The sequence below is a fragment of the Balaenoptera borealis genome, assembly GCF_965194805.1.
Source record: "Balaenoptera borealis genome assembly, chromosome: 17".
Taxonomy (NCBI): domain Eukaryota; kingdom Metazoa; phylum Chordata; class Mammalia; order Artiodactyla; family Balaenopteridae; genus Balaenoptera; species Balaenoptera borealis.
This window is the reverse complement of record NC_138876.1, coordinates 43,862,307-43,883,418: the sequence shown is the minus strand read 5'-3', so window position 1 is coordinate 43,883,418 and position 21,112 is coordinate 43,862,307. Positions and strand designations below refer to the sequence as shown.

General features: G+C 40.0%; 1 protein-coding gene and 1 long non-coding RNA gene across 7 annotated transcripts in view; both read right to left on the bottom strand.

Moving 5' to 3' along the window:
- The window catches only part of RUNX1T1 (RUNX1 partner transcriptional co-repressor 1), a 142,544-nt gene extending 133,896 nt beyond the window's left edge, over positions 1 to 8,648 (bottom strand). For 2 of the 6 annotated variants that reach the window (XM_082363323.1, XM_082363326.1), the window contains exon 1: positions 8,141 to 8,648. Coding sequence is in view for 1 of the 6 variants with exons in the window: in XM_082363326.1 (XP_082219452.1) it covers positions 8,141 to 8,168 (28 nt within the window). In the remaining 5 variants the exon portion in view is untranslated. The other 4 variants (XM_082363328.1, XM_082363324.1, XM_082363329.1 and 1 more) reach the window with 4 other exon arrangements.
- The window catches only part of LOC309614706, a 411,347-nt gene that overhangs the window by 354,397 nt on the left and 35,838 nt on the right, over positions 1 to 21,112 (bottom strand). The window lies entirely within an intron of this gene.

Below are 21,112 nucleotides of genomic sequence, written 5' to 3'. Positions count from 1 at the left end.
TCTTACAAATAAGGGGTAAATGAAACTCCTGTTATATGGGAGATGGTGCGAAGAAGGGCAGAAGGTGAGGGTGAAAAGAAAGTAAGGCATTTAAGCCATTCAAATTTGCCTAAGTTCTACAGTCCTTCCCTGAACCAGAAGGGAGACAGTCTCACCTTACAATAAAAATAAAAATGAACTAATCAAGTTGTTAAGCAGCTTTTTCTCTCCCCTCTTCATCTAAAGGCTTCAGCATCCCGTCAATAAATAATCTATTGTTCCCCCTTTATCCAGTCTCTTTAAACCTATTCAGAATGGCAAAACTAAACCCAATTAAAGATAAGGCCCTCCGGTAATCTCACCTCCGTGAGTCCTGTCTGGATAGCAGAGGTGATGGGAGATAGCGGCCAGGCCAGGGCTGATGCCTCCTCCTCACCCCACACAACAAAAGGCAGATTTCTCTTTCTCCCTCTGCTAATCTTTAAATGTAAATTCTCTCCGCCAGCTAAGAGGAGCGACAGATAACATGTTACATCTTCACTTCTCCTGGTCTTATCGACTTCTGAATCATTGGAAAGGGAGAGAGGAAAAGAGAAAGGCAGCCTCCCCACACCCCCCTCCCCCGTTCTTTCCCACCCCTCCTTCCTCCCTGCCCGCCTCCCCTCCCCGTTCACGGAGATTACCTTCTGGCAAAGGAGCGCAGGAGAGGCGGCCGCAGCCGAGGCGGCACCCAGACCGCGGCTTTGTATTCATTAAACACACATCGGAGCTTATCAGAAGTAAAAGGCTTGTCAGGATGGCACATTGTGTGTGAGTGAGTGTGTGAGCGCAGGAGGGAGAGGAGAGAAGCCAACGTGCATCAGGGTGATTACAATATCAGCAGGGCCCAGATGGAGGCAGGAAAATAAACAGAGGGTGCGTGTGAGACGGAGCGGGAGAGGGAGGAAAAGTGGGAGAGACAGAAAGAGACACAAGCTGGAGGGAAGAAACGGAAAGGCAAGGAGGGGGCGGGGGCTCCGGCTCCAGAATGGGGGTGGCAAGGAGGGCGAGGTACCCCAAGGCTGGCTGAGGGTGAGAGCCAGAGCTGGGGGAGGGTGGCCTGCATTCCCCAATCTGCCTCTACCCGGAGAGAACGGGAGGAATCCAGACTAGCAAACTGTATTTCCCTGCTCCAGGGCTAGACCGCGAACATTTTGGAGGTTCTGTCAAGGTCAAAGGGGGATCAAGAGGTCTCTTTTGGCGGAGCTTAACAATAAGACATTCACCATCTCACCTCCATCCAAATAGCCACAATTTGCAAAACAAACCTAGTGAGTCCTCACAGCAGTTACACAGCCTTCCAGACCAACCTCAAGTGGGAGTTCCCATCCCTTTCTTTGCTGACCCCAACGGTCCTAATTTCCAACCCCCTGCCCACACACATCAAGACCGACACAGGCAGATAGAAAATGTCTCATTTCTCTGGGCTTTGTGTCCCAGCAGAAGACCTGTGTAGCCAGCATCACTGGGATAAGAAGGCGCACTTGTGATTGGTAGCTACAGGTGACTCTGAGACACCTGCTCCGCCTCCAGAAACTGTGTTGCGGGAGGGGGCTCCTCATGTGTACATCTGAGAGTCTATTTTGGAGGTGGGAATTTAAAACTGAGGCAATCAATCTCGGCTTGAGCTGCCTCACAGCTCTTCACCCACCCAGAGCCCAGGAATCAATCAGAGAACAGGCAGGGAGCTAGCGCTCCTCCATCAGCCCAGAGTTCATCTTCCACCCCATCAGGGTCTGGAGGGAGATACACCTGAGTGGTCTCATGGGAGCCCCTTCCCACTTTTAAATGCACCCGTCAGACAACATGAACATCTGATCAGATCCTTAATGGAGTGCAGATAATGCAGCAAAGAAGGTTATTTTATTGCGGGGAGAGGGAGTATTTGGTCATGTTGTATTTCAAGGCACTGAAGCTTGGTTAACAAGCTCTCACTGCAGTATGAAGAGTTCAGAATAAAGTAGCCAATAAAGTACACAATTGTTCATGGCATACACTGCAGCCCCAGCTGCAGTGAAACTTCAGGTTGTAAAATAGTTTATGCATGAGGTCTCAATATAAAGAGACAAAATAGTTGGGAGGAGGGGGAAATAAGGCTAGTGAGTAGAGAAAAGCACTGAGGAGCAAGAGAACTAGCAGCAGCCTCTGAGGGGAGACAAATTTGAAGAAGCCCTTTAGAAAACGAGGAGAAGCATTGTTTAATCAAGCACTCCCCTCCAAAGCACTCAGTCAAAAAAGTTTTACATGTAGTGGATCCTCCTGCCCCCCCTGCTCCCACCCCAAGAAAACAATTAAGGGAAATTTGATAGGTAAGGTAAAGTGAAAAAAGCTGGGCATTGGTGGGGTAAGGGCATATGTGAAAAACCTTGTCATGCAATGAATGTCACATGAAAAGGGGTCTGCCACAATCCACCAGTAATCCAATAATGTGGAAAACCTCATGGTATCACTGAGACGAGAACGAGGTAGTATTTCCCCATAAATCTTCAAAAAGTGAGCAGGTTCAATAGTTAGAGAAGGGTGCAAGGATAGGAAGTAAACCATTTGGCAGGGTATGTTACAAGATCGAGGGCACTCTAAATGGGTGAAAATCTGTCATTCTTACATGTTTTAAATTTAATAACAGATTTCTCTCATAAAGGGTCACCTTTCACTTTTCCTCTGTTACAAAAATTGCATTCAGAGTAACCAGACACAACCACATATACCTTCCCCTTTATTACATCTTAGATCAATTTGGACACAAACTACCCACAAACGTTTATAAATCCAATGCAACTCTAGGAAGTAAAAAATACAACTTACAAATTCCAACTGATTTTTCCATTACATGCTCTCTGAAAAAATGCTATTTAAAAAACAAAGCCCTACTACTTTCAAACCCAGAAAAGGCTTACATTTTTTCTTTAAAAAGCATCCAGACACTGAAGGCATGAAGAAAACTGCACAAAAGCTTATCTGCCAATGTTCTTATTTTGTAAAGGCACAGTATTTCTATTACTACCTTGTTTGTTCACTGACTTTTGGCTCACGGTTACAGAAAAGATCAACCAATTCTCAAATGGGAAGAATCCATGACTCTCTTCCAAAGCAAACACTTTGCTGCAAAGCTTTCAATTAAAAAAAGGGGGGGGGGGCAATATAATAAGAAGTATAATCACAGAATAAGTGTACAACAGAAAGTGGTTTCTATAATCACAGCTGTCTTAAAGGCCAGGCTGGAGACTAGAAATCTTAATTTCAACTAGTTCTTTTCTTAATAATAGGTTACCTTCCTATAAGAGCAAGAAGGTCCATCTGCCTCAGGCAGATAAGTTTCGAAGCATTAATTCAGATAAAAATCTAGCATTTTCTTTCTTTCTTTGAGTATGTGAATTCTAGTGTGCTATAATGTGAGAATTCCAACATATGACCATTATGGCATAATATCTCATTGCTCAGCTTGTCATTATTTCATTTGTAATTCTTATGTTAATTATGTTCATAATTACTATAAACAGATGTGGTAGACATTCATGTGACCTTTTATTGCAGAATGCATTCCTCACTCATTTTGCTATCATTTCTCATGTATGTGAAACTGAAATGCAAAAAAAAAAAGCTTTCTAATTTTCTAATGTTTTATATGCATAAGTTAAAACAAAACCTACCTTCTACTTCATCTGCATTTCAAAATATTAGAAAATTCTTAACATTTAAGCTGCTTTGTAGAACATTTTAAAATTGCACACTGAACCTCACTGCTGCTCACTAAACTGTAGCTATGGATGCCAAACAAAGGCTAGCGTCCGTGTCTAAGTTGTTTGTCTTTTTTTTTTTTAATATCAAAGGTTAATGCAGCAGAATTGTGCTTCAAAACCAAGTGCCTAACAGCTACATAGCAATTTATTCACTCATAACTCAACCATCACCCTCTTTACATAAAACACATTTACAATAAAATCAGTATGGATTTCATTAGCTGTAAACCTCCTCAAATTTCATTTCTTTGGCCCTAATCTATAATTAGTGTGGACAGACAGGTGCAAACCCTTCTCTTCTACAGATGGCTACTGGAAATGGTGCAAAGTAGCTCCTTCTGTTTAAACAACACAGAGATAACCTGCTCTGTCTTATCACTTACAATTACCTCCATTAAACTGAACTAATGTTTGCTTTAATAAAATGTTCACTGTTCTTTAAACATTATTTAGGAACTCTTATATTAATGGCTGTAAAAAAGTGAAGTTGGAAGGTGTCTCTTTAGATAATAATAACTAACTTATTCTGGATGAAATGTTCTCACTTGATGGATAATATTCTGGGGTTCACAAAGGTGTTTTAGTTGACTTAACATTTGTCAGTTATTTTGCATAAATAGGGTCAAATATGGTATTTTTAAAAGGCATCTGGGTGACAAACAATTTAACAAGAAATTCAGAAGTATAAAATGTTTAATTTCTTTCTTAAAGATTTTAACTTATTATTGAAGTATATACTTCCTAAAATCCTGGATTGTTTTCAAAGGGTATTTATGTTAACCTAATTTTATGTATTTGTTTAACTTCTGATGGATTCTGAAAGTTGTATGAGTTCATCATTTTAAGGCACATTTTAAAAATTAACCATGCATGCAAGAGTGCACTCTGTAAGCACATGGTTAAAAATACCACCATTTCATAATAAATAACTTCTATTCTATAAAGCAGAGATCACTTCTCCCTGCTTCTGCTATCAATAAAGTCTGTGGATCACTAGATGATGAATAAGGTGTCCATAAAACAAAGAACTTTTAAATGCCCAAACGTCAACAAATAAATACCTTTTCCCACTGAACTTACATTACTTACAGTAATAGACTCCAGTAAAATGCAACTGACTTTTTTTTCACATGCAAATCCTGCAGGTGCCAATTTTTCAGACTGCTTTGCTATGAAGGGCTATGCTGCCTGCATAAAACCTCAATGAAGAAGGGTTTGCATTCAGTGCCTGTCAGCTGATGTTCATATCAAAGAAGTGAGAAACAGGATTTGACAGTGAAGAATGTCCTAACCTGACAACCACTGACCAGCATTGCTATTGGAAGCATTTCTTTCTCGTGATCCCTTTTCAATGTTGGGAAAAAAAAGAAAAGAAAAAAGTGGGTTTTTTTCTTTTTTGGCTAAGCTTCTATTTTACAATAAAATAAATGATAATGGCACCTTACATTTGTGTACTTCTTTGCAATTTATGAAGTGTTCTTTTATCTGCAAATATTTATACTAACACCCTGGATGGGAAAGCTCATCATTAAATACTAGCATCAAGAACAATATCTTACTTTTCTTCAGAAAGGGAAAATCGTAAAAATATTAAAAAGCTACAGCCCTGTAGCTGCAACACATACTGTCCTAGTATTTCCAGCAACTTGCAGTTTAATAGTGCAGTTTCATTGTATTACAAGTAAAATGTGTCTTATTAGGAAAGTCCTTTACGGATCATTTTAAAATCAAATTATTAGCAGATATTAGTGGGTCACAGAGACTAAGGCTACAAAGGAAAATATCATTTCAAAGATTTCTGGTCTGCTTTAAGTTGTCTAAACATTAAAGAAAAAATAGACCGTTTTCTCCACTTCTTGTATTAGGTGTGAACTAGACACTGGAGAAACCACATACTCTCCCACTCAGTATTTAGCTTTTCAAATAAAATGAGTGCTGTCTAAATGGTTTACAAAAAATTATTAATGCTTAAACAAAGTCTTTTAATATAAAGTTCTCTTAATATAATCTTAGATAAAGTCAGCTTTTCTGTACCCAGAATGAGCCTGATTCCTTGATTATTTGGTTGAAATTTTTTCTTTTGAAAGAATAAGCCAAAGAAATATCAAATGCTAAATACAGTACAAGTAAAACAATGTTAGACTTCAACTTCCTCAACATACTTCCCAGCTGCAAAAAATGCCTAAGTCAAACTAAGATTCCCTGATTAATACTGGGTGAGACCATCAAATGTCCCTTTAAAAATAACAATCAATAAAAAGAAAGAAAAGAAAAAGAAATCAGACTGCCCTATGTATGCTACCTGAAAGCCCACACAATGTTAAAACTAGAATTGACATTAAGGATAAACAAGGGAAAAAGATCCAGAGAATTATGAAATTGCTTCTCTTTGTACACATCACATCTGACATAAGCACCCAGGTTTGGGCGAGGATGGTTTAAGAAACAATTGTGTTTGTTGATCTTTTCTAAGGAACTGTGTGACAGGAGAAACTGGGCACAACAGAACACTCACATGGTCAAGGCAAAAGGCTGCAATAAATTAAAAGAAGGCCCCCGACACTAACAAACTGTTTATCACAGAGAAGATGGTCAATTTGTATTCTAGTGAGTGTGGACTCACTGGGCACAGACCCAGTTTCACTCCTGTTCTATGCAAAGGCAGGGGTATGATAATAAAAGCTACTGAGTGCACTTAAAAGTGTTACAGATGTTTAAAAGGAGACTAGAAGGGGGGAAAAACCCAGTAAAACAGATTTCAGTTCACCCAGAAGGTAGAAAGGAAACGCTTTGGTCAGCAACCCAACCTTTACCAGGGGATAAATCAATTTGCAGCAGCTGTGGACAGCCATTTATATAAAGGCCCTGGGCAGATTAATTAAGGGAAGCGAAGTTAAAAATTCGAGGGGGCCCAGAGTTACATTAAGCACATGAAGTTGGTCTGAAGTGGCCTCCCCAGCTCTCCTAATCTTCACTCCCACGCCCTGGACTCTGTGACTGGTCTTCAGGAGCTCCTCCACGGGGAATACTAGCTAGTCCTTAAAGCGACACTCTGTAGCCAGGCTGGGGCACGTTGGGATTTGAGGTGCCCAACCTTGTATAATAAGCTATGCTCAAAAGATTTCTCCACTACGCTTTACAAGGAATAAGGAAACCCAGGGCTGCATGGCTCCCCAGCCAAATCCTCCAATCTTGAAAAGCGCGCGGGGGTGGGAGGGGGGCGGTTAAGGGAGGGCTGGGGCTATTTTTAGTAACAGTCTTGGTTCACATCCTACTTCCCGGAATCTGTCCTCAAACTTTTCCAAGGGTTGACTGCCCTTATCCCACCCCACCCGCCAAAAAAGTTTCAAAAAACGGATTTAAGCGCCTTGTACCGACCTAACCGTCTTTGCTTAAGGCGTCCTGGCCAGCTCAAGGTCCGCCCAGGGAGAGGGGTCTGGGTGCGCCGACCAACCCAGTGCTTTCAGGCTCCCAAAGAGAGCGGTGGGGCCCGGAAAACGAAATTAATTCCCCGGACGCGGCCCCCCGCCTGGTCTGGGCTCCGCCAAGCGGGAGCTGCAGAGCACAACGCTCCGGTCCCCGCTCCGGAGACGCGAGCCGAATCGGGGATGCAACTGGAACACCCAGAGGACTGGGGCAGCAGGGCCCCGGGCGCGCGGAGGTCTGGGCAGGAGCGACGCTGCCACCGGCCCCCGGCGGCAAAGCCCCAAACCCGTCGCGGGCGAGAGATTCCGGTCGGGAGACGCCGACAAGAGCTCGGGGGGCCGCGGCCTGTCCTCCACGGGCTTCCCACTCGAGTACCCCGAATGCCCAGGAAGAACAGGGAAAGTTCGCAGGTGGGCGCAAAGCGCTTGGGTGTCGCTCAGAGGACCCCGACCCCAGTCGCAGCCGGGTCTCAAAGTTAAGATTCCTTCTCTCCTGCTCCCAGAGCTAAGTTTTCCACCATCGAAACAAGCCTTTCCTTTCCAGTTAAAAAAAAAAAAAAACACGATGAGGGTTATAGGGCCACCTGCCAAACGCACCGTAGGTACCTTGACCGGTTGTTTGGTCGGGGGAAAAATACGCATGATCTTCCTGCTCACATATCGTAATCATGGAGAGGAAAGAAAACTGTTGTAAACAGTGAGGGGAATCTAAGAGTAAAAACTGCATCCTTGGCTGACCCGTGAAGTTCAGTGTCAACGCAGCTTGGAGTCACTCGCGACGTTCCTCTTTGCCCTGGTGCGTAGTTCTGCCCTAGTTCAGCGACAAGTACAGCCTGGAGCCTCTCGGCCGAATAATCCAAATGAAGATGACGGTCATCAGAATAATAATTAATAGCAACAGCCAGGGGCCCGTCCCCGCCGCCCGCCCGCCGGCCCAACCCTCCCGCGGGCACTTACACTGCACAGGGCCGGAGAGTCCCACCATCCGCAACCGGCTCCGAGCTGCAAATAAAACTTCCCGTCGTCTCGGCCGGCCCGCGGGGCGAGGGGGCGAGGGCACGGCGCCTCTTCCCTCGCAAGGCCAGAGTGTCCGGGACCACTCGCCCACGCGCGCTCGCCACGAGGCCTCGGAGTCGCGCCGCGTAGCGCCTGCGGCCGCTCGGCGCTACGCACAGCGAGCTGCGGTTCGAGGAGCCCGGGGTCGGGAACGCCAGCCAGACGCAGCCTCCACGCAGAGCCCAAGACTCGCGGAGCACCGCTCCTCCCGCCTCCCTGCCTCCGCTTTTCTGTTGTTGCTGCTGTGGCAGACAAATGTGATGTAGGGCGCAGGGAACTGCCACTGTCACAGGCGGCGTCTGCGTCTGCCTCGCCCGCCCTCGCTCACTCTCGAAGAAGGCGACGTATTTATCTGCAGGGCGGCCGAGCGTCCGCCGGGGAGCAGGAGCGCCGCGCGCTGTGCGGCTAGAGCGCCCGCACCAGGCCGGCTCCGGCGCGCGCTCGCGCCCGGGGCGCCGCGGCCGCTCGGGAGGGAGGCGGCGGCGCGGCCGCTACCAGGTGCAGGGAGGAGGGCCCGCGGCGGGGCAGGGGGGAGGTGGAGGTGGGAGACATCTGTGTCGTGCAGGGGTCACGGAGGTCAAGTATATGTTAACAATGGGCAGGCCCAGCTCGCTAGGGCGCGCGGGCGGGCGGCCTCCCTCCCGGCCTCGCCCTCTCCCTTGCAGGCTGGACGTGGGGCTGGCTCCCTAATGATGCTTTCCCGGGCCGCTTGCTCTCCAGCGGCCCGAGTGCCCTGCAGTAACCCAAGACGACCACTTTCCCCGGCCATCTGGAGCGCTCCTGGCTGCCCTGCCTGTGTCTCATCACTGGCTGGAGAGACAGCTCTGCTAGAAATCAAGCCACTCTCAGATCTCCACTCTAATCCCCTTCTGTTAGCTGATTTCCAGACTGACTATTTGCTTTCGCATTAGATAATAGCCTTAGAGAAAACAATTATCATTTTCTTTTTTCCTTTGTTTTTCTACTTCTTCCATAGTATATCATTAAGAGGGGCCTCTTTCTAGCTCACGTTTTTGTTGGTTGTATCCCCCTCCCCCAGACATTAATATCAATACCGGGGGTGGGGGTGGGGTCCCCGGAGGAAAAGACAGGGTGAAAGAATTCCAGATATTTCCAAAGTAAATAAATAATCTCTCAGTGAACAGGACTGACAATTTGTTCGTACAGAGCAAAAAGGGCTTGAATAATAATGAAAATATTAATATGTAGGTCAAATATGATCAGATAATGGTTTGCAATGATAAGTAAAATGAAATCTTTTCAAATTATTATGGAACGGTGCCACGACTGCAAATGTTATTATATTTAGTGTAACAATTTGAAATCCTGCTCTGAACCATGTTTTTTCCCAACTGGCCTAAATCAGTGCAAAATGTCCTGTGTGCACGTTTCTAAATTTCATCTTTACAAAGGAAAAAATGCTTAAGATAGAGTCAGAGTGAGCCTGATGCAGTGGGAACTGATGAGACATTCGTAGGTTTTATTTTTTTAAATGGTGCTTCAAATATTTAATAGTGAGTAAAATCCCTCCCCCCATCCTTTTAAACCCAGCTGGAGCTTCCAATTCTGAAGTCTTTTCAGACTCTACTAATTTTTTGCAATTCATTTTCAGAAAACACTCATTGTACATTCTGCCCTCTCCTTGGGACATTTGACTAATGAATTATAATGGATTAATGAATTGTAATGTTAAGTCTTGGTATTTGATATCATGATGCATTTAATTTGAATCTCAAGTTTTATCAATTTGTACATTCTATAGTAATTTCTGCATTACAGCTCTTTATTTTTTGCTCTCCTTGCAAACCTTAACAGCATTAACAATCTTAAAATATAAAATTTTATGTACACTACTCTTAACTCCTTTATGTAGGAAATTATCAAAGCTTACTTATATTTTCTTTAAAGAATCAAAAACATTTTAATATTTCATTATTCTATTACTTGTATTATTTCTTCTGTCCCCAAATTGAAAACCGAGAATTTAGATTCTGGGACTATACATTTATTCTTATTTAAAATTAATAAAATGACATCTGAATCAGGAACGATTCTTATGAAATAGCGTTACTTCTAAAATCACATTGTAAAGTTTAGAAATAAAGTAAATCAACAAGTTTTAGGATGTAAAAAATAGAGGGAGAAATAAAATATACATATCATGCTACATTTTTCTTCTTCCTGAAAATTGTGCCAAAGTAGGTGAGAAATTATAATAGAAACATTAAATTTCAAAATCAATGGAAAATAACTTGCAGGAAATCAAAACAGTTTTGCATTTTCAGGCTGTATTCACAACACAAAGGCATATATTTAAATCATATTTTATAAAATCTTACAAGATTCTAGAAGGCTTATGGGGTTCTCCCTTTTGCCAGTCATTCTTCTGGAAGAATAATAATCATTGTTCTAGTTGTACTTCTTTTTTTAAAAAATGCACAACGTTTCCTACTCAATTTGACTTTACATCAGATAGAATATGTCACTAAATCTGACCGTTTTTAAAAATTCTGATAAGAGCAGCTAAAGAATGTATATCCTGATGCTGATGTATAATGAATCAGTATATTCCTTAATCCCACTTCTCACCCCCTTTAAAGGCCTGTGTCCTACAAAATGTAGAACACATTTTTCTCTAGGGTTTATCCTTATATTATCTCCTAACTCCTCTATTTGGAGCAAATAGTAACTATAGGGACCAACTCAAGTGTGAGGTGATTCTTGAATTGCAAAATCTAGGAAAATAAAACATTAAATGAAAAGGGAGGGGCTCATTGATAAGTGTGGTAGGAGGGTGTGATTTGCCTGAAAACTATACAGGTCCACAAAATATTTGGTTACCCTAGCTTCGGGGTAGGAAATACACAAGACATTACATTCATAATGCAATAAACTATTAATTGATACATTTTTTTAAAAATCTAAGGAGACAGGAATCCGTATTGTCTTTCTGTCTGCCACTCACAAGAGAAAATCAGGTATCTGTATTTTCAGGACTATTATTTTGCTGAGCCAAAAAAAAAAAACTTAAATTTTTTTTTTAAAAAGAGATTATTTACAAAAATAGGCAGCTATCTACCCTAATGAAAGTATTAAATTGAAAAATAAAATACTCAGTAATGTGTTAAACTATAAAAACCCTTACTAGCAATTTTTTCTCGCAGATTTTTTTCTCACATCATTAAATTTTCATTATTGTAAAGGTACCGAGTTCTTTCAGCTTACAGGTTTTTTTTTGTTTGTTTTTCAGTAATGTTACCTAAGAATGCTTTTTGGTTTTCCTTAAGCCAATCTTAAAAAAAAGCAGAGCGTTTGAAATACAAATTTCAGATGACTGCTTATTATCTTCTTTAGAGATGTGTGATTCACCTTTCACAAACCGGAATTCCTATACAAAATTCTAACAAGTCCTTAATTAGCACTTTCAAAATTCCTTCTTACAGATATTAAAGTTTGAATGACTCCCAAGCTGTGATTTTTCTACGTACCTTGAAAAAGTCCTCCTGTTTGCTTAGGTTGATGAAAATTCTTAATTACCATGTTACTTATTTTTAAAGAAAATTATTGTATTTGTGAAAAAAATAGAATATGATAAACATAAAGGACGAGAAGCAATAATTACATTTTCATAAGTGAAGAACTTACCCCACTTGCAATTTCTCTCGCTTTTGCTGTGTAATTTTATGTAGCTTACATTTTGAGCTTTGTAAGGACAAATCTTCCAAATCTTTGCAGTTTTGTTATTTAACTTGTTTAAGGTTTAATTTTAGAACACAGAGAACAAAAGAATTAATTTTAGAGATCTTTTTATCTTATTCTATAAGTGTACAGTGTAAATACATTAGCTCTTAGGAGACCTAAGATAATAAACAGATTTTTTTTTTTTAATAGAAAATTTACAAGTTAAACTAAAAATGGCTCTCAGGACTTCCCTGGCCATCCAGTGGTTAAGACTCAGAGCTTCCACTGCAGGGGGCACAGGTTCAATCCCTGGTTGGGGAACTAAGATCCCAAATGCAGCTTGGCGAGGCCAAAAAAAAAAGTGGCTCTCATGATACCTTCAAATAAGCTGATCGTCTTGGTATGATTTAGCTGCAAGCCCGAAAACAATGAGTTTGATTTTTATTTATGATCCCTATGTGTTTAGATAGTCATGTGTGTTTTTCTGTACTATTTTAAAGCCAGTCTTCACCCAAAAAGCCAAAGTTGAAAATTTTCAATTACTTATTTAATTTGCAAAAAGAAATTTTTTTAAGTTTGGAGAGTTTTACAAAATAATTCATATTAGTGTTTCTTTAAGTAATGAGTTTTACTCTTTAAATATTTAAATATTTGTATTCCTCAGATTTTGACACATTAAACTCTGCAGGAGTGAATTTATTGCATAATATGAAACACACACATGCTACATGCCATACATATATGTGTTTTTATATGCACAACTATCTGTAGGCTAGTAGTTATCTCATGTGACATTTTGTTGCTAATCCATGAAAAATAATGATGCAAAAAAAAAAATCTGTCACGTTTCTAATTTACATTGAATGTTTCCCACCACCATCTTTGAAAGTTGATTTTAAAATACCATAAACCAGAATAAAACCTTATAACACCCATCCCCCACTGAAATTCTATATTCCCATTTTTTATTGAATGTGCCCAGAGAAGTTATTTTTCCTTTTTTGCTGTTTTTCTTTTTTTATTGGTGGCTACTCTGTCTATATAATTCTCAATTAGGTGCATATTACTGTGATGTAACTACACAGACAGGAGTCTTTGTTTTGTTCACTGAACAGTGCTTGCCACATATTAGGTGCTCAATAAATATTTGTTGAATGATGAATGAATAAGATTAAAAAACTTCATCACATAGATGTCTTATCTACACAAATCAAAACACCATCAACTTGACGTCTTTCTTACTGAATTATTAAGAAACCTAAGAGTTTAACACTACCACTATTTTAAATGAAGAAAATGTGGGCAACCAAAGAAAAGGGTCTTCTGTGTTGTTTTATATGTGTATTTCAATACTTCTTGAAAATTGGTGAATTTGATGTGATTCTTAAGTGCTTTTGTTTTAACTGTTTATAAAATTATTCTAGGTTCTACAATAAAGCACAAATATTTCTGAAATTTTGGTGTACTTTCTACAATAAGTTAGACCTTGTTAAAAATACTATGTGAAGGAACTTGAAGCTAGGGGGGTTTTAAAGATAAGTAATTCTTTCCTTATCTTATATAGTACTTGAACTATGTATTCTTCAGTACACACATCAATATGCAGTAAAAATTCACAAGCTGTTTAATTTGTCTGGGGCATGTTCTCATTCTTTCATTTAATTGCTATATCATTGATAGTTTATATAATCCAGATTGTTTAACTGGTGTTTATACTTAGTAAAGAATCATCTTTATTTGGAAATGTGTGCCTTATTTATGCAAGATCAGTGTATCTATGTCCACATTAAATCTACCCTTTAGAAGATGCATATGTTACAGTATTTTAATCATCATATTTTCCTTAATCCTTTAAAAATATCAATTTACTCCACAGAACACTCTAGTCTGATGAATCCCATATCACCTCATAAGACTGTTTTTATGTGGGAATCACTACATCACTGTAGCATATCCACCTTTTGGCTAAAAACAGCGGCCAAATGCCTCACAACACAGCAGTGGGAAGAGAAGAAATTTTTGACCCACAAACCTGTAGCAAACATAGACTGCAGTTAATCATGTTCAGTGCGAAGTTGTTTTGCACAGTTCTTACTTTTTTCTCAGTAGGACTGGCCACCACCTGAGAGACCCCAGTGTTTCAGTGGAAGACACTAGAAAGGGTGAATCTGTCACCTGGGACAAACAGATTCCCCTTCCTAAATTCCCCCCAGACTTCACTTGTGCCTTCAAGAGAATCATTTGATCAATATACCCTTTAGGTTAGGCACCTGTAAAACCCCAGGATTGGTAATGTCGATCACCCAGTTTGCCTTACATACCTTGCAATTTGGTTCAATTTCTTTGAGAGGAAAAATTTTTTACAAGATAGAAAATTTCGATTTCTCATGTTTTCTGGGCAAAAAAAATCACTTCTAGACTAACATTTGCCCCAAGTATTCATATTTTTATTTTTAAATAAATGTTCCTTATTTAATATTTTTACAACAAAGATAGATAGATAGATATATGCATACAATTGTTTGCAGTCAATACATCTCATGGAAACTATAGCTTCTAATAGAGAAGAACAAATATATTTTCCCTTAGGGCAATGTATGTCAAGATTTAATGTGTATACTAAGCATCTGGGGGATTGTGTTAATGGCAGAATCTAGATCAGTGGGTCTTGGCTGAGACCTGAAATTCTGCATTTCTAACAAGCTTCTAAGGATGCTGGCCCACATAATCAGGAGCAAGACTTTAGAGATTATTGGAAGCATTGAGAACATCACGCCTTATCATCCTCCTTATGCACACAGAGCCCCACTTTCATAGCTTGCAGAAAAGCCCACAGCATTCATGCCCTCACAAAATAACACAAAACATCCTATGGGACTGTGAATCCATAACAAGAAAAAAGGATGCTCATATATGAATAGGTTCCTAACATCCCAACCTGCTGTTCAGGCACCTGCAATTGACAAGGGAGACCCATTATCAGATAATAATAAAATAAGCAGCCACAAAACTGTTCATCTAAAAAAGACTGGAAGCTCTTCAAAAGTTGAGCTATGAGTGGGTGATTACTGCAGGAGGGTTAGGTCACTTGCGACTCTCCTCTAAAGAGTCAGTGATAGCCACCCCTCGCCTGGGACTGTACTTGCCTAGTGCAATGTATAACTGAGAAAAGGTACTACAAACTAATGGGTTCAAGGTGTGCAGCGTTTTCCAACTTCCTTGTGCACAGCCATGGATCATTCCAACTCCCACTCACTTGCAATGGTGAATGGAGGGACTTCAGTCAGAGGTTATGCAGCATGGGCTCTGTTGCACAAGACAAGGCTCAGCTTGCCTCAGCTCATCCACTTATGAAACTAGTTTATTTCGTCGTATTGACATGTTATGACAATTATGCCATAGTGCACTGGTTTAACTGAAAGGCCTAGTGCTTTTAAAGTTTAATGACAGTTGAATGAAGACTAATAAGAACAGAGAAACGTATATATATTTTTAATAAATGCAATCATGTAGACATTTTCATTTTAAGCATTCTGTTTGGATCTCACAGAGGAGATCTGAACATTGGGAGGAAGAAAGTTTATTTCTTGTAATTGGTTTTGAGTCTTTTGAGCCAGACAAGGATCCACTCAAAGCCCTTGCAAGTGAAAAAAACAAAAACAAAAAAGTTCATGTATTTTGACAGTGATTCTAACACACTCTCTCTCCCTATCAATAATTGGATATATTTTTGTGCTACAAGCCTTTTTTGTTCTCATCTCATTGGGTACCATAATGGCAAATAATTTATGTTCAGTCTACCAGAATGACACTTCTTTAGCTTTAAAAAAATAAAAAATAAAAACAACAATAACAAAACAAAGTGTTATAGCCAGGAACTCCAAATAATAATTCTTTGCTGCAATCTGAATGAATGCACACTTTTCCCACCTCTTACTCCTGTTTCTAATATTGCAGGAGGATTTATATTTTTTTCTGAACAATAGATTTTAATTAAGAAGATTTATTAAAGACAGTTTTCATTCCTGTGATTACATTTTCAGTTCCTAAGACATCTGCATTTCAAAATATACCACATATTTTCATAAATATTCCACAATTCCCTTAGAGCATTTTGGTATTCCAATTTCCTCTAACCTCTTCTTAACGTCTTCACATTCATTTGTGTGTTCCATGTATTTGTACCCAGTCAGGATTAGACATTTCTTCACACAGGTATTGTGTTAGGAAACAGATTCAAAGCATTCCTGTTCTCTGTGAATCAAGACTTTTAAAAGGAACAAAGACAAATTAAGCTCGGTAACATATGTCTAACAAAAGATCTAGATATCTTACAAGACATACTTAAAGTGGCAGGGTAAACAACTGGGCTGAGTTTGCTTTGAAGTTTAAGTCATTGTTATTTTAATGGAGTGGAAAACTCATTTAGAGAGTGGAATCTGATAATTACCCAATTAAAGCTCTTTTTTCTATGTTAATGTAGTTTTAAATTTTTAGTTTTTGAAACCCACTTTTGCCAGAGAGTTATCTGAAGATGGAAGCAGTGTCCTTTTTTTTTTTTTTTTTTTTGGCCACACCCTGCTGCTTTCAGCATCTCAGGTCCCCAACCAGGGACTGAGCCTGGGCCACGGCAATGAAAGCCTGGAATCCTAACCACTAGGCCACCAGGGAACTCCCTTGAGCAGTGTCTTTAGATGTACCTGATGAGTGACAGTCAGTTGTTGATTAGACCTTGTAAGTGTTTTATATAAAATTGTAAGCCAATATATCAAGCTTGATCAAGGTGCAAAGAACAGAAACACCCTCAGGTTATTTCACTTGGTTCATGGGAGTTCACTGTAAGGATATAAGGGGAAATGCAGACAGCACGAAACTATCAATAGAAACTATCTGAGCCTCACAGGAGAGAATATACCTGCAGTGACCAGATTATCTCTCTGTTCTTCCTTGCAGCCTACCCTAATGCCCCACTAGCTCCAGCCTGAATGTCCTGCCCTTATCATGACCCCATGCTCTCTCTCCATCCCTATGCTCCTTCCACTACCAACTAGCTTCTCGGTCCTCTCTACTCCATAGATTCTGCTCAGTCATTGCTTTGACTGTTTTGTTATTCTAATGACTCATGGCTTCTGCTTACTGTCATGTCTGTCTTTCAACTCCTGTTCTCCTGTTAACTAACATATACTATTCTAAAATGCAGAGACAGAGAGACTAATGAAATCAGTCAACCATGGTCAATATTTTGGAACCAGACCACCTCATTAGCTGGAGGACGGGTCAGGAGCCCATCTCAGCTGTGGTCAGGATGGCAAGGTCGTGTGGACAACTTGCCTCAGAAGGAAACCCCTCACGAATTGTACTGGACTCCTCTTCACAGCAAAATAACATTAAGGGGCTTTTGAAAAAATAGAGTTGTTTTAAACTGACTGTAGATATTTGCCTGATGTAAGGGGCAAAATGTAAATTAACATTGACGATTAATGATGAAATGAGTACCTTAGGAATTCTGACCATTCCTGGAAGGTTTTCCAGGTTTCATCCTGGTGTTCAGTATTACCTCTATAAAGACAGTACAATAGAAAGAAAGATCTTAGGCTTCGCAACCTATGAGACCTGGAATTGAATTCCTTTTTGGTAAATGGGTGGCCTTAAGTCACTTAACTTTCTTTAAATTTCCATTTCCTCATCTGGAAGTACTTCCCTCACAGGATGTCTATTTGGCATTCATTCCATATCTCCCCAAAGTAGATGTGAGCTGGTATCCTGCCTTGACATGAAGGGTGGTAGATTTTTGAAATAATTTGCTACTTCTTCTTAAAGATGGGAAACCTAAATACTTTGCAGATTCCTTGATCAGTAGATGGGACAGGAAATACAATGTTCTTTTCATTTGCCATGACTCTCCATCCTAAACCTGAATGCCTCGGCCTGTCCCAGCTTGCACTATATCAAGAGCAGATTCTTTTCTTTCTATTAGCCATGGCTATGATATTATTATTATTATCATTACTAACTTTAAAATGGGAAATGTAAAATACATAAGTGGTGAGAGTGGGGTAATGACACATAGATAGAAAAAGATACATGGTTTTTATGGTGCATTGTATTCACACTTTTCACTTTGTAAGCCATTTAATGACACATACAACATACATATCATTGTGCTAACAGTTGGGGAAATAGTACTACTAACTGGCTGTTGAAGGAGGTAAAATTGAGAGTTAGATAATAAATTTATGGCCACTTTGAATGTAATCATTTTTTCATATATAAAAAATATATATATATATATATATATCCCCACATGCACAAGCACACAAGCAAAAAATGTATGTAATTACATGTACATTTACACAATATACTTAAAAATATCTAAATATATGCATATGCCTATCCATACACAGAGTATGAATTTTCTTTCACATCTTCATTTTCTTTAAATCAAATCAGATCTGACTCCTTGTCCTTATCCCAATAGGCTAATGCAAAATCCAGTTGAGGGGGGCCCTTTTCCTCACTCCCTGGGTTCTGCGCTAGTCTTTGGGTCTTACTGAGAAAACTTTGAAGAAGCTAGTTTATTCTTTCATCCATACGATACACTGAGATTTCTCTCACCCAAGTCATAATGGCTTCTTGAAATCCACAACTTGACCCCAGTGCCTTCTGAGGGGACAAGAATATTTGCAAAGGTGGTGAATGGCCCCTTCCACTGTAGTTCATACTAGATGCCAGGCTCTGTTCTAAGTAGCACTTTCAAGGTATTACTTCATTCACTCTTTTCTTTTTTTTAATTAATTAATTAATTAATTAATTAATTTTTGGCTGCATTGGGTCTTCGTTGCAGTGTGCAGGCTTCTCATTGCGGTGGCTTCTCTTGTTGCAGAGCACAGGCTCTAGGTGTGCGGGCTTCAGTAGTTGTGGCACGTGGGCTTCAGTAGTTGTGGCTCGTGGGCTCTAGAGCGCAGACTCAGTAGTTGTGGCGCACTGGCTTAGTTGCTCCATGACATGTGGGATCTTCCTGGGCCAGGGCTCGAACCTGTGTCCCTGCATTGGCAGGTGGATTCTTAACCACTGCACCACCAGGGAAGTCCCACTTCATTCACTCTTAAAACAACAGAGCAAGAGAGGTACTATTATATCCCCGAGAAACCGAGCCCAGAGCTGGAGTAAATCTAAGGCCTCACAGCTCATAATGGCAGAAGCAGGATTTGAACCCTGCTGGTGTGGATTAACAGAAGTCTGGTCCAGTCTCAAGGGTCTTGCTAGGGCTTCCCCTACCCCTCCAGAAGTCACAGTTCAAGTCTCAGGGGTCAGCAGTTGTAAACACCAGTGAAAATCTTGTTTCTAAGCTTGTCAGGGCAAATCCAAGGGTAGAAAAAAATTAAAGAGAATCTCCAAGTTCAGTTTCACTAAGATCTAATTCTAAGAGCAAGACCATGTGGAATTAAATGCCACAGGGCCATGGCTGTCCACTGAACTCTGAGCTCTCTCTATGGGGTCATGAATCTAAACACCTGGACCTGTGGAAACTGTCTCTACTTCCTTAAAAGGCAATTGGCAGAATGTTGGTAAAATAACTGCTAACTAGTGGCTGCTAACCTGGGCAGAAAAAAAAGGTCAAGGTTATACCAGCCATCTTCTCTTTTTCGTGCCTCTTAAGAAGGAGGACCCCTGAGTTAAGTGTTTTAAATTACTCCCTCTCTCAACAAAGAAAGAAAAAGGGAAGAGAAAAAAGGTCCAAATCATGTCTGCCCAGGTGTTCAGGGAAAAGTAGCCGAGTAAGGCAAATGTGATTATTGTTTCTACTGGTTCACAATCACCATACCTCTGAGTCTGAGCACACGTCCTCACACCTCACCCAAGGTGAAGATGATTCAACTCTTAAGCCTTCCCCTCAGCACCAAAAAACAAAAAACAAAAACCCCACCCTTCAAAAAATTTACTTTCCTTTAGAGAATGTCTTTCTGACTTCCTTAATCACCTCCCTTTGCAAGTACATAAAGAGCCCAGACCCCATTATTTTTCCCTGGAGCAGGTTATTTTATCCACAAATGTAAGGCTGTAGGCCCCTGGATTGATCTATCTGATAACTGTATAAACTAGGTACTATATATAGGTGAGAAACAGAGGATGTATAGCCTATATATGTGTATACTCCTAATGCAATGGTCTTTTTTCTATTTTTATACTTCTCAATCACTACAGTGTTATTTTTCCTAAAGTAACAAATATTTTCATTTTCTGCTATATTTCTATGCTAGCTAAACTGCTCTTTCTAGGGAAAAAAAGTTAAGAAACTCTAATATATTCAGAAATGTCACCTAGCATTTAGTCTCTTGAAAGTGTACATATTAGCACTTAGAAATATAACATTTTTAAAAAAAAAAGATTTGCTGTCTAATTACAGATTTCACACATAATCTGTCAATTGGCCAAATATGTGCTGACTGTCATTAAGCTGTTCAGTGAAAGATGGGTAGAGGGCTGGTCTGCTGCTCGTCTCGGAAGAATAAGGAGTTGTCTTTTAAAGGAGAAAACGTTAAGAGTAATACCCATATTCTCACTTTTCAAGGTGGCTAAAATAATCCACAATTCAAGTTCCTTTTGAGCAACTAACTTATGCTATGATGGCAATTGATTTATTTTTTTAAAAAAAGCAGAATTACTGGCCCCCTTTCAGATTTATTGAATATTAAATTAAAATCTGAAGGAACTGTATTTTGAAACTTATTTTTAACACCTTTCTCAGTGAGTTTTATGCCACAAGCATAGCATTTCTTCATTGGGAACCTCTGAAACTTAAACAATGGTCTTTAAGATTTGGTTCTGTTCTTGGCCAACAGTGTGATCCTAGGTCACTCTCTTCATCTCTCTAGATCTAAAGTTTTGTATCTGTAAAGTGATACAATTGCTCCAGATAATCTAAAATCTTTCCAAATCTATGTCCTGTGAGTAGTCTACACAATTCAATTCAGGATGTAGAACAATTCAGAAGCTCCTGTCTTTGAATCAGATTGAGAAGGCCATCATGATAACGTACATTTGAATAGCACTTCAGAATCTTAAGATCCTTCTACTTTACATATATATCTCTGAGCCTGAGAATGTTGAAAAGTAGAAAAGGCAAGTATTACTCTTCTTTTTACAGATGAAAAAATGGGTTCAGGAAAAAATTAAAAGATTTCTTCAAGG